This window comes from Capricornis sumatraensis, chromosome 8 (genome assembly GCF_032405125.1).
Source record: "Capricornis sumatraensis isolate serow.1 chromosome 8, serow.2, whole genome shotgun sequence".
NCBI lineage: Eukaryota > Metazoa > Chordata > Mammalia > Artiodactyla > Bovidae > Capricornis > Capricornis sumatraensis.
This window is the reverse complement of record NC_091076.1, coordinates 83,481,932-83,494,933: the sequence shown is the minus strand read 5'-3', so window position 1 is coordinate 83,494,933 and position 13,002 is coordinate 83,481,932. Positions and strand designations below refer to the sequence as shown.

Genomic DNA, 13,002 nt, shown 5'->3' with positions numbered 1-13,002 from the left:
AACTGTATTTATAGGGTATATCTAGTTAAATCAGTTGTTATGATCTATTCTATTTAGAAACTGAGCTACATTAGTTCTGAATAATAGGATAACATTCCCCCACCAGATGGCAAAGAGACTCTGTACCTATGGGTACCATTTCCTTTCTTCTTCTCAGAGTGGCTGTATTTACCCAGCCTAGCTGATTCAGAGGAGTCTGGGCAGAAAACAGCCCTGCACGAGTCATATACATGGGGTAACAGGGCCAGAGGATGAAGAATATAGGCGGGGCAAAGGAGTGAAGAATATAGGCTCAAGTCAACCTGAGGGCTCTGGGTTCTAATCTCAGCTTTACTACCTACTTGCTATTTGAGATGGATGAGTTTCCTCATCTGTTTAAAAAAAAAAAAAAAGCAACAGTAAAGCCCTTTGCTTACAGGGTTGTTAACTGAGATTGTGCTCAGCTGCATCAGCACCGGCTGCTCTTGTCATGGGGATGTCAGGAGATGGAGGGGTGGGGCGGGAAGCAGCCACTAGAGGCCAGTCCAGGGGATTTCGAAGGTCACAGGGGAAGCCAGGTCCGGCTGCGACTCAGAATGCGCAGGTGGGAGCAGGCAGATGGAAACAGCAGAGCCAGGCACCAGCTCCAGAACCACTCCTCTCGTCCCCCCAGAGAGCCATGTCCCGCCACCGCAGCCAGCTGCTCTGGTTCCGCCGCCTCTATGTGCTGTTCTCCCGCTACATGAGGATTAACTCTCTGAACTTTCTCTGAGCCAGAACGGGCTCTCGGATCCAAGAAACCAAGGGAAAGACAGCCAGGGAGCCCAGGGCCTGTCTGGAGCAGGCTTGTCTCCTCGAGTCAAGGACATCCCAGCGTCAGCCAGAGTTCCAAGGCCCTCTCCTCCAAACTGCCCGGCCTCTAATAAAATGGGGGCTGTGCAGACCCAACAGGCTGCCAGACCTGAGCGTCTTCCTCTGGGCGACAAAACCACAGCCGCCAAACACAAACCAAGCCAAGGACAACGACAGCTACCTTGCTAGCTTCTCGAGTTCTTGTGTGGAACAGTTCACACAATGGCACAGTGTCTGTGAACTCCCTAACAGACCTGCAGTTATTATAAATAAATGTAAAGGTCTCTGGAATCCCGTCCTATGTCATGTATTTTCATGTTTTTTCCAAGGCAGGCTCACCCCCCATACACACACAGAACAGTCTGTACTGAATTTGTTCAACCATAATTGCATGGATTTATCTTTGCGGACTACACATCAGATTCAAATCTAGGGAAAATGCCTCCACAAGGGGACCTCCCAGGTGGTGCAGCGGCTAAGACTCCGTGCTCCCAATGCAGGGGACACAAGAAGAGCAAGATGCTACCAGACCGAAAAAAAAAAAAAAACACGCAAGTTGCAAAACAGAACATACAGAATCTAGTGGTAAAGAATTTGCCTGCCAATGCCAGAGACATAAGAGATTTGAGTTTGATCCCTGGGTGGTGAAGATCCCCTGGAGAAGGGAACGGCAACCCACTCCAGTATTCTTGCCTGGAAAATCTCATGGACAGAGGAGCCTGGTGGGCTACAGTCCACAGGGTTGCGAAGATATGACTGAAGCGACTTAGCATTTGTTTTTAAGAGACACAAAACTATATGCTTTATATGCCACTGCAAGAGGGAGGCAGGTCAGAGGGGATGTTCACTGCACCAGAATATACTCCTGTTTCACCTGCAGAATGCTTTACCAGCTCCTTCCAACCTTCAGCTGACGTGATGACCGTACAGAACCCCCGTCCATCTGGACGTCCTCCTCCTGCTCTTTTTTCTGGTCTACTCTTCCTCCAGATAATTTCATAAGTCACTTTCCTCCTAAAGCAAAGAGCAATACTTACTAAGCGTTTGCCATTATGTATGTACATATACACCCAGTAGTTGGAAATGGAAGGAATGCTTTAAGAAAGCATCTTATTGTAATAAATAAAGCACTGATTATGATACAAAGCTATATGAAACACGGAGGGTGGGGCAGGGTATGGGTCAGAAGACTGTTTAGAGCCCTCAGGGCTTCCCAGCACATATAGGCCAAAGCCAAGATGCCACAGCCGGCTTCTATTTCTTTCTGACCCTCTACTTCTTCCCACCACGAGCCTGGCTTTACCTTGTGCCCACATCTCTGTCCACAGCTGCTTCTCCCTTCTTTTCCCAAATCCTGCTTCCTTTAAAAACATAGGCTCAAAGTTATTGTTGATGGGTAGAGGGGGCTCAGTTTTGCAAAATGAAAAGCTATGGAAATTGGTGGCATAAAACCGTAAACATACCCAGCACCACTGAGCTGTGCACTAGAAATTAATTTTGTGTATTTTACCACAATTTGGGGGGTGGGGATCAGAAGCTGATTGACTTAAAAAAAAAAAAAGGAAACAGGCTCCCATCACACTCCCCGCAAGGTCTTCCACACCTAGCTCCTTCTCCTCCAGAATCCTGAGTTCATGTTCTTGTCACAGCTCAGGTGGCTTGTGACCACTCACCAGCTCTCGTTTGTCCTTTGACACCATCCCCCCCGCCCCACCCCTTGGCCAGGCCATGGCTGCAAGAACCGTAACAGTGCTCAGTAATTACCTGCCACTGAACCACTGCAATGGCACCCCACTCCAGTACTCCTGCCTGGAAAATCCCATGGGCGGAGGAGCCTAGTAGGCTGCAGTCCGAGGGATTTCGAAGTCGAACACGACTGAGCGACTTCACCTTCACTTTCATGCATTGGAGAAGGAAATGGCAACCCACTCCAGTGTTCTTGCCTGGAGAACCCCAGGGATGACGAAGCCTGGTGGGCTGCCGTCTATGGGGTCGCACAGAGTTGGACACGACTGACGCAACTTAGCAGCAGCAGCACCAGCAGAACCACTGGCCTTGGAAGCAAAACCAAAGGACAGGGAAGACGATAAACCAGAGGAACTGCTTTAATGTTAAAAATATTTATTTCTCTAGAAGATCGCACAAAAGTCAGGAAGGGGGACAGAAGGGCATCAACTAGCCTATGTCAAAATCTGAGCTAGGGGAGGACAAGAGCTGCCTGAAGACACTGGTGGCCGGAGCAGACTGCAGAGGCCGTAGGCCCTTCCTGGACAGGAGGCACGGGAGCTCACTCCTTGGACATGTTCTTGATGGTCTTATGCTCCTTCATGGCCTTCTCCCAGTCGCTGCCATTGAACTCCTCCACCACCACGCTGCGCACGGTGCCCTCGTCCAGGCAGTGGGGGGCAATCCCTGCAGGGAGGTGGGCGTGAGAGCCGGGCAGGCTCTTAGACAAACCCACCCCGCAGCTCACCATGGCAGCTCCTGGCTCACTCTCCTCTCAAATGGGGCTCAGGGGTGGCCAGGGCTGACCGTCATTCAACATCGAGCTGAGAGGACAAAAGAGAAAGGCTCGAGCCCGGAGCCACCTCTGCTGGGCAGCCTGAGGAATTCACAGGCCTCGTCCAGAGCGCTGAGGGGTAACTTTCTCAGCTTTAAATATGTCCCCATCCATACAGGAAGGCAGGCGAGACAGACACTCCATGTAGCAGGAAAGGAGCAGACAGGAGCTCTATAGGAAGAGGAGTAGGTGGGCAGGGTGACGCCAGGCCCCCCAAGGCTCGAGACAATGGAGGCTGCATCTCTGCAGGGCCAGGTTTCCAGGAGCAGCCTCCGTGGCTACTTCCTACCCAATATGCATGGCGGCTGGTGTCATTCTTAACAACTGTCTAAGGGTGGTTTTGCCCCCAGATCCAAGAAGAGGGACCTGGGGTTTCCTTGCTGGTGTTTGAACAAGCCCAGTTTTACTGGCATCATCACTGCTGTTCAACTTCACCTCTTTCACGCGCCAACCCCCCGACCCCAGGCTCATGTCTTCCCCCTGCAGTGGGTCCCTGGGCACCATCCAGCTCCCACAGCAGCAGGAAATGCGAGTCAGGACTGGAGGGTCTCTGGAGGCCCAGGGCCAGGCTATCTCGTGTCTGCGAAGAGGTCAGCAGACGAGCCCCACTCCTCTCACACATGTGAGGGAGAGGCCTGGCCAGGCAGGAGACCGGCCAGAGACTCCAGCACCCGTTCCCAGAGTGCGTCTCACCCCAGGTGGCCACAGGGCGTCGGTGCCCGAAGCCTGCCCCCATTCCACTCACCGAAGCCTCCAGGGTTAGAGCGGGGAGAATAAAAGCTCTGGACGCCGCAGCGCTTACAGAAGGTGTGCTGCGCCTTGTGGGTATTGAAGGTGTACGTGGTGATGCTGTCGGCTCCCTGAGAGACACAGACAAGGAGCTTCAGTTGTCTTTTACAGAAATAAACCCTGTAAAAATCTCAGTGGGGAACGCCCTCTGGCCCGGCTCCCAGGGTCAAGAGGACACGTCCTATCTGAGGTAGGGGCCCATCCTCACGACCTGGAGACCCGTCAGCCTGGAGCATGACAACTCAGGGCTCCTCCCAGGTCAGCTGCACACAAAACCTCTGACCTTGAGCTCCCCACTGTGGCCCAGGCCTAAATGAGGAGGCATCAAGTGAGGGACTAGGTCCCCGTGTCCCCAGACAGCACCACTCAAGGCCTTGAGAACATGCTCACTGGACTCAAATTCATCTACAAAGGACCAGGAAAGGACACATGGCAGACATCACAGGCTAACATCCCTAATGGAGACACAGGAGACCCAGCAGAGGACGTGCACAGACAGTTCAGAGAAACCGGAGAACAAGTCTCTCTTTAACCTCTGACACGATATCCATGCTCACGAACTGCAGTGAGGTATGCTCTTCATTGTCCCAGGCAAAAATCACCAACTGAGCTTACTCGGAACTGCGTGTATAGAGAAACGTGCACTCCTGGATGTGAGTCACAGGAGTACAAATCCACAACACTGGATAACATCTGCTAACATTGCAAAACGCATTTTCTCTAACCCAGCAATGCCACTTCTAGAAATGTATCCTGCAATTAAAACTCTGTATTTTATCCAACCACGTGGATATAGGTGTTAACGCACCATCTGTAAAGGCGAAACCTTATAAAAAATGGAAACTGCCCCACAGTTAAAGGAATCAAGTACAGACATTAGAATGGAATCTCTTTGAGTTTTGAAAAGAAGGAGGCAATTCCACTTAGAAATACTAACAAGCAGACCATCTCCAAGGTTACAGAGGGAACTGAAAAGGCAAGGTCTGAAACAATTTGTGCACTACACTACCATTCCTGTTTTTAAAAAGCACACACCCTGGCATGCACTTTCAAAGAATAACTTCTGGAGACACTGGGTGACTGAAGGGTCGGAGGCTTCCACATGTCTTCCCTGACCATCACCGTGGAGAGGGTCCCTCGGAGCCGCAGAGAAGTGGCTCCCTGAGGGCCCTCTTCTCAACCCCCACCCCCGCCCCCGACCTCTCCTCCACACACAGGCAGCAGGAAATAGTCACGTGGTCCCCAACCACGCAGGGCTATCTGATCAAACACTTCCCCTCAAGAAACTCACAGCCTCATGGCCTCCTGGGTCTCATCAGCACAAGGGCCCGGTGCTGACACCAGACCCTGTCCATGCATCTACCCACCAGCCTGACCCACCCTCGAAATTTCTGCTGAACACACGGCCCATTTTAGGTGTAATGCCCTGTGCGTTCAACCTCCCTGCTCACTTCTGTCTCCCTGCCCTGTCAGAAATCACCACTATGATGACAGACCATGGTCAATTCTCCTGACCCCAGGGGTCACACCCTCTGAGCCCGACCACTCCTTCCATTCTGAGGATGCTCATTTCCAGCCTGCCCACTGGTCTGCCTCCACCCTCTGGCCACGAAGGCCAACCTGCGGCTCCTTGGACATGCAGAGTGTGCGCCCCTGACACGCCTCATCTCTAGGGGCCTGCCCGAGCCCACCGAGACTCGCCACCAGACAGCCCCTGCCACGCTGCCCTGCTTAACTCTCCACATGGCACTTCCAGGCCTCTTATTTCTCTGTCTCCCCTTCATAAAACGTAAGCTCTGAGAGGACTAGGGCCTTGTCTGCCACATAAACTGCTGGGTTTCAATGTGACAGAGCCTGGCACACAAGTGGTGCCCATAAACACTGCTGAATCAAAGAATGAGTTCTGTACTTAAAGAACAAACAGAAAACTGCTCCTTCAACAGGCTGGGTCAGAGAACAGTGCAGTAAACACCAGGGCAATGACTGGCGAGCGGGCCCATGGAGGAGACAAAGTGGGTAACTGTCAACTCTGAAACCGAGGGCCCCTGGCTGCCCATGTGTCTTTGGGGACCTGTCTCAAGGGGTCGGGCCACAGTCTCTAGCTGGCACCCGGGGGAGGGGGTATCGTGGGAAAGACAAGGGTGCTGCCCACTGGCACCCTCCTCCCCACATAAGACACCCACGGGAAAGATCCAGGGCAGACAAAGAAAAGCAGACAAACTGACCCAAAGTGCCTGGGATTAAATCTCAGCTTCTCCTTCCAGATGCTCACTGAGGGGCCACCCAGTGCCAAGGCCCTGGGGCCAGGAGCACAGACATGACCAGAGGTGCTTCCAGGAGGCCCTCCTGACCCAGAGAAGGAGACCCTCGCACAGGTCACAACCCCAAAGCAAAGACACTGATCAGACCACAGCAGGCAATGGGACCCGAGGACCAATCACAGCCCCATCCCACCCCGTGAGCAGAGAGTGCCAAAGCTTCTGTACTCTTTGGCCAGAGATTTTACTTCCAAGAGAACTGATCCAAAGAAAATTTCTAAATTATTAAAGACTTACACACAGGGAGGTTCAAGATAGCACTGCACTCAACCTAGACGTTCAAGCGTAGAAAATCACTTGTGGTACATTCATATAACAAAAAACACTACAAATATAGCCATAATTGTATAAGTAGGAAGTGGCTGTGGCCAGGGAGTGGGTGGTGGGAAGGCCTTTCACTCTTTACCTTGCAAAGCTGGGACCAAGCACAAAAAATTCCCCCAAAGAATAAAGTTAAAAATCTTTTCAATCATTTATTTTTCATTAGGAAATAATAACAGTCAGTTATAAAACAGAAAATGAGGTAAAATTCTGTGCTGAGGAAAACACAATATTTAGACGTATTCATCCATGTCCAAAATAATGCACAAGGACACACACCAAAACACAATAATGGTTACCTTTGATTGATAGGATCTGGGTGATCTTAAATTTATTTTTTGATCCTCCATGTTTATACATAATGGATCAAATATGTATCCAAAATATAAAGGAGAAAAATAACATAACTTTTTAAAGAGAAGCATGAAACCTTGGGTGACAGGGAAAGTAAAGCCCCCGAGAGGCCCAGGAGGCTCCCAGGCCCCTGTAAGCCAGGGCAGGGCCCCTCAGCCCCGCTTAAAACACTCACCTTCAGAAGCTTGAAGCGAGAGGCCGGGACAATGAAGTGTTTGTTCTGCTTCTTCTTGCAGATGCTGCAGCTATGGAAAGACACAAGCAGACCCCGGACGGTGAACAACCCTATGTGCCCTCTGGGTTTCCCAGTCCCAGGAGCCTGCTGACCATGGAGGTGAAGGCCCTCTCACTGCTCTCCAAGGAAGGGTGGCTCGGGCAGGCGGGCTGGGTGCCAGGGGGCCTCTGCTCCGCAGGTCCACACCCAGCAATGCAGGCCACACAACCCTCAGAAAACCAGGACGTGCAGAACCACGTTCCCACTGCCCACCCCCACCCCCGGTTTACGAGTGACGGGAAGGGTGGGTTCTGGAGACTCACAGAAAGCAAGCATCAGGCAGATATCCGCTCTCCGCCTCGGGATCCACATCCCCCGCAGAAACTGACAAGGAGGCCTAGGTGCCCTGACCTCCTCTGCACATCAGAGGAAGCCCAGCTCCAGGGCCCACAGGTCCTCAGAAGTAAACCTAAGTCCCTTGTTTTAGTCCGCCTTTTACGAAACTCTAATTCCACACGAGGTCCTCTAACAGCTTATTCCATAGGGCTGCTTCTTCTATCTGTTAGTACTGGGTCAGGTCCCCGTGGGAGGAATTCCATGGAATTTATTTATTCTTCACATATAACCCAGGCACCATGGCACCAAGGGGCAGAAAGAACTGGCTATTGTTGAACAGTCAGTTTCACACCAACCACAGGTCAGAAGTCGAACCTGGAGGGCCTGACCTATCACACGGTGGGCAGGTGCTGACAGTGGGCCCTCTGCTGACCCTGGTAGCGTCACTTGCCTCACCTAGACATATGGGCCAGGTGGCCTGGGGCATGGCAAGCTTCCAGGTGTGCATGTGCTTGCCACACCCCACCCAGTTCTGTGGAGTTCTGCAGACTCTGCCCAAGGCCTTTCATCCAGCATCCAGCCCGACCATCTTCAGGGTACTACTCTCTCCCACACACGGGTGGCACTCTTCTCTGAGAAACTGCCTGGCCCGAGTTGAGGGACCCCTCCACATCCCCTGAGGCTGTGCTGCAGGACTTGAGCTGTGTCACGCACACAGCAGGCTGTTATTCTTAGCCTCCCTCCATCTTTAAAATTTTTAATGAAAACATCTAACACACATAAAAGGAAAAAACAGAACATAAACCTTTATGTACCCATCACCTGACCCCAATTCCCTGCTCACGGCCATGGTGGTTTCACCTGGATCCCAACTCCCCAGACGATGCTAAAGCGCCCTCACACGCTGTGTCCTCTGAAACAATGTAGGAAGACACTCACTTGCAGTCAAAGATGTGCAGGTCAGCCGAGGCCCAAACTTCAAAGCGCACCGCCCCACAGTGGCAGCCTCCTGTGTGTTTCACCAGGCCCTGGTATTCGCTGGAAGGAGCAGAAATCAGAGATTAGGATTCCTTAGCGGTCAGGCCGCAGTGGAAAGAGAGCAACAAGATGGAACTGGAGTCTTCACGGGACAACGGGGACACGTTTCTGCTTTTGAGAGGTGCCCTCAGTTTTATAAAAGGATTCAGTGCCTTCTTTGTCTATGAGCTCTTTTTTCCACTTCTATTTTGTTAAGTCGCAGAATAAATTATTCCCAGTGTATGGAAAAGAGAACTGGGGTGAAGATCCTAAACCAGCCACCTGAACATTTTTACTTATAGGGCCAGTACTAAGATTTTTTATAAGCAGGGCAATAAAAAAAACAAGGGACAGTAGACAGGGTCCCGGCCTTAGGGACCTTGAGCAGCCATTACACAAATTACTGAATATTTATATGACTGTGAAAAAGTGTGTACAGGCTGCTGAGAAAAAGAAAGACAAGGGGACCAGACCGAGTCCAGTGGTTCAGAAGTCTTTGAGAAAGTTAACAAAAGGCTCCTATAATTCTGCTGTATTTCCCTCCGGTATTTTGCATACATGTGACTTTTTACAGAGCTATCTGTACACATTATGTTCAACTTTAATCCCTTTAAAACTTGTAAGTCAGGTCCTTCATTGGACATTATTAAGATTTGATAAATATCATCTAAGTACTTTCCAGAAGAGCTGAACACTCTTATCAGTAATGAATGAGAAAACATTTCACTGAATCTTCTCAAGCAATAATTATAGGAAAAGTAGCTTGCTGCAGTTTTAATTTGCATTTATTTGGTTACCAAGACTGTATGCTTTTTCATGTTTCTATATAAGCTGACTCCATTAATTTGATGTATTTTTTCCCTGCATACACAAATAATGTTGATGGTAAAAAACAAACCTTACAACATTTGACAGTACTAAAGATGAGAGTCTCCTAACACCCAGAGGGACCCACAGTCAACGGTTTGCTCTATGTTCCTCCAGATTCATACAATAATGTTTTAACAGTAACAGTGAAGTTACATATTCTAATTTAGTTTTTCTTTCTTGAATGAATGTAACTTGCACCAATCTGATAGGTTAGAAAAAACAACTCATCCTTTCACCTCAACACTTTGAATTTTTTTTTTTTTTTTTTTTGCCATTTATCAGTTCGTTTTAAAGTCTAAATTTACTCCAAATCTGCGTTTTACGACACTGGGCAGTAGCTGGCACACTTTAAGGGCTCAAAATTGTTGGATGATGTAGATTTTAAAATGTTCATCCTACAGTCCAAGATGATAAACCAAAAAGTGAAGCACACGGAAAACCCAGTATTTCATCTCTGAGAAGACTCGCCTAACGAAGAGAATTTCTTACGGACAAAAGACCAAAAAAAACACTTTTAAGAAAAAGAGATCCTCAAGTTGTTATGCAATTGTTGGGTTGTTTTGTTTCTTGGGGGGAGGGGTTCTAGTAAAACACGACTGACAATGAAATATTAAAGGCGCTACAGGGCAGGGGCCTCATCCAGACGACGAGGCGCCCCCCAGAGCTAACAGCTCACTGCGAACCCCACGGACGGTCCAAAGTCCTCCTGCGGCCGCTGGGAAAGCCGGGGGTCCTCGGCCCGCGGTCGCAAAGCGGGGAGAAGCAGAGCCCCGGGCCCTGGAGCGCCCGCGGTGGTTCCGAACCCAGCGGCCCGCTCGGTCTTCCCGCCGCCTGGCTCCGCGCACTGCGCGCGCTGTAACCGGGCCGCCGGTCTCCCCGAAGGCTCCGAACTGTCCCAGCGCTTCTCGCCCCGTCCCTGCCCTCACAGCCGCTCTCCAAACACACATGCACAAACACGAAAGAGGCCCCGGAGCAGGGAAACGCGCCGACCCTCATCCCAGGAAGGCTGCCGCCTCGGCGCTCAGCGCGGGCCGGGCGGAGGCCATTGTCTGGCCGGTGCGCGACTCGAGCACCGCGGGGACGTTAGGGGCGCCGGCCCGGCCGCGCCGCACTCACTAAGTGTCCAGCAGCAGCTTGGCGGCGCCCTCGAAGCTGAGCCTCTGCCGCTTTTGGAAGGTCTCCCAGCGCTCCCGCTGCTCGCCCAGGTCCAGCTCGGACGCGGTGAGCGCCGCGGGCGGAGGCGGGGGCAACGGCGGCACCGGCGGCGGCTCCCCGGGGCCCGCCTCCTGCACCGGCGGCGACCGTCGCTTGGCCGCCGGCTGCCTCGCCGCCGCCCGGTTCCCGCCCCCGGCCTGGGCTGCGGGCCGCCGTGCGCGGTCGGCACTAGGGGCCGAGGCGGGGGCCCTGGAGGACCCCGGCCGCTTCTGCCCGCGTGGCTTGGTCGCTCCGCCGCTTCTCGCCCGCCGCATGGCTCCCGCAGCCTGGCGCGCAGGCCTCTCCGCCGCGCGTCCCCGCTCACCCGCGCGCCCGCAGAACCCCGCGCGCTACCGCCGTCCGCGCGCGCCCGCCGCCCCTCTGGCATACGGGGCGCCCCGCCCGCCCCGCCCCGGCCGCTGTCCGGCCTCGGCCCCCGCCCCGCCCGCACCTGGCCGCCGCGAGCGCACCCACCCCTGCTCGCCGCGGGGCCCGCACCTGCGCCGCTCCAGCCGGCAAGCCCTGCGGGATCGCGCCTCGGGCCTCGGCTCCCGACGCTCGGGGCCCGTTTGCACCTGCCGCGGAGCCTCCGGGCCCCCTGAAATCCCTGAGAGCTTCCTCCTGCCTTCCTGAGGCCTGGGTCACCCTGAATTCCCTGTCACATGCGAGCAGACACCCCGGGGCAACTTCATCTCTGATGAGGACAGCACCTGCCTGGCAGGAGCCATCGTGCGCCCGAATGAGCTAGGTAATGTGGATAAATGACCTGCCTCTCCGGGACAAGCAGCAGCTGAAATCAGAGTTCTCACACTTGGGCATTCCTGACAGATTATAAAACAGCGTCTTCAGGGGCTCGAGAGTCAACAGATTATTTCAATTTAATAAATGAATGAACTCCGCAACAAATTCTATTATGGTTCTATTGATCACAGCACCAATTTAAAGACAAACTCACAAGAACCACTGATGGAACTCAAATATTTTCCAAACCTATTTTGTTTCCCTATTTTATTCATATCTTCAAAGAAATAACATTTTCATTTACTAATTTTTACTATTTTTTGTGCCCTACTTCCTTAATTTTCACCTTCCTTTGTTAATTGTTTTTATCTTATCATTAGTTTATTGAATTAAATACAGAGGTTCTTTATTTTTAGTATTTTGTTGTTCAGTCGCTAGGTTGTGTTTGATTCTGCGATCCCATGGACTGTCACACGCCAGACTCCTCTGTCCTCCACTGTCTCCTGGAGTTTGTGCAAATTTATGTCGAGTCAGTGAAGCCATCCAACCATCTCATCCTCTGCCACCCTTTTCCCTTTTTGCCTTTAATCTTTCCCAGCATCAACGTCTTTTTCCACTGAGTGGGCTCTTTGAAGCAGGTGGCCAAAGTGGAGCTTCAGCTTCAGCATCAGTTGTTCCAAAGAATATTTAGGGTTGATTTCCTTTAGAAGTGACTGGCTTGATCTCTTTGCAGTTCAATGGATTCTCAAGACTCCTCCAGCACCACAATTGGAAAGCATCAGTCCTTCGGTGCTCAGTCTTCTTTGTACATGACTACTGGAAAAACCATGGCTTTGATTATATGGACCTTTGCAGGCAAGGTTAACGTCTCTGCTTTTTAATACACTGTCTGTGTTTGTCATAGCTTTCCTTTCAAGGAGCAAATGTGTCTTTTAATTTCAAGGCTGCAGTCACTGTCCACAGGAATATTAATGACTATAAATTTCCCTGTGAGTAGAACTTTAGCTGTATGTATTAGGGGTTCATTGGAGGTGTATAGTCTACACACAGCAAAATGCACATATCTTTTATCTTCTACTTTTTTATTGAATACTTTTAAAAATTAAGATGAAAGTGATATAACAGACATTTTAACATGTAGTTCACTGACACTGCATTCATGGTTCTGTACAGTACCACCTCGATCTAGTTCGAAACTCTTCTATTGTTTTTATATTACATTTATACCTTGCTGGTAAATAGAAAATTCACTGAGATAAACACTGTGTCGATTTCCCTCAGCAGATAACTGACATTTTACTAAACGATTTTTTCTTTTTTAACAAGGGTAGCTAAGACACTCCATCTGTATTAACTCTTTCCTAGGCTGCCACCTTTGGGCCAGTTTATGACTCCTTCACTTGGGGTAAATTCCAAATAAATCTGATTTAACTTTTTAACAAGTTTGCTTTAAAATT

The 13,002-nt window shown here is 51.0% G+C and overlaps 2 protein-coding genes across 5 annotated transcripts in view; one reads left to right on the top strand and one right to left on the bottom strand.

The window, feature by feature from the left end:
• Nucleotides 1–8,854, top strand: part of PIGL (phosphatidylinositol glycan anchor biosynthesis class L) — a 52,080-nt gene extending 43,226 nt beyond the window's left edge. Inside the window, exons 7-8 of one of the 4 annotated variants that reach the window (XM_068977251.1) lie at nt 7,410–7,507; nt 8,749–8,854. In XM_068977251.1, coding sequence (XP_068833352.1) covers nt 7,410–7,499 — 90 coding nt within the window. In that variant the 3' untranslated portion in view covers nt 7,500–7,507; nt 8,749–8,854. Of the gene's footprint in view, nt 1–652; nt 1,046–7,409; nt 7,508–8,748 lie in introns of those variants that run through there. The other 3 variants (XM_068977249.1, XM_068977250.1, XM_068977252.1) reach the window with 3 other exon arrangements.
• On the bottom strand, nt 3,000–11,079 carry CENPV (centromere protein V). Its single transcript, XM_068977254.1, has 5 exons — nt 10,727–11,079; nt 8,663–8,761; nt 7,349–7,418; nt 4,137–4,251; nt 3,000–3,243 (listed from the first exon to the last, which is right to left on the bottom strand). The coding sequence occupies exons 1-5, from the start codon at nt 11,077–11,079 to the stop codon at nt 3,119–3,121; spliced, it is 762 nt and encodes a 253-aa protein (XP_068833355.1). The 3' UTR covers nt 3,000–3,118.
• Nucleotides 11,080–13,002: the final 1,923 nt, after the last annotated feature.

Coding starts and splice junctions, on each gene's coding strand:
- CENPV (XM_068977254.1), bottom strand. CDS start 11,079: ATGCGGCGGGCGAGAAGCGGCGGAGCGACCAAGCCACGCGGGCAGAAG. Junction 8,762..10,726: donor AAGCTGCTGCTGGACACTTA/GTGAGTGCGGCG, acceptor TGCTCCTTCCAG/CGAATACCAGGGCCTGGTGA. Junction 4,252..7,348: donor CTCGCTTCAAGCTTCTGAAG/GTGAGTGTTTTA, acceptor TGTGTCTCTCAG/GGAGCCGACAGCATCACCAC.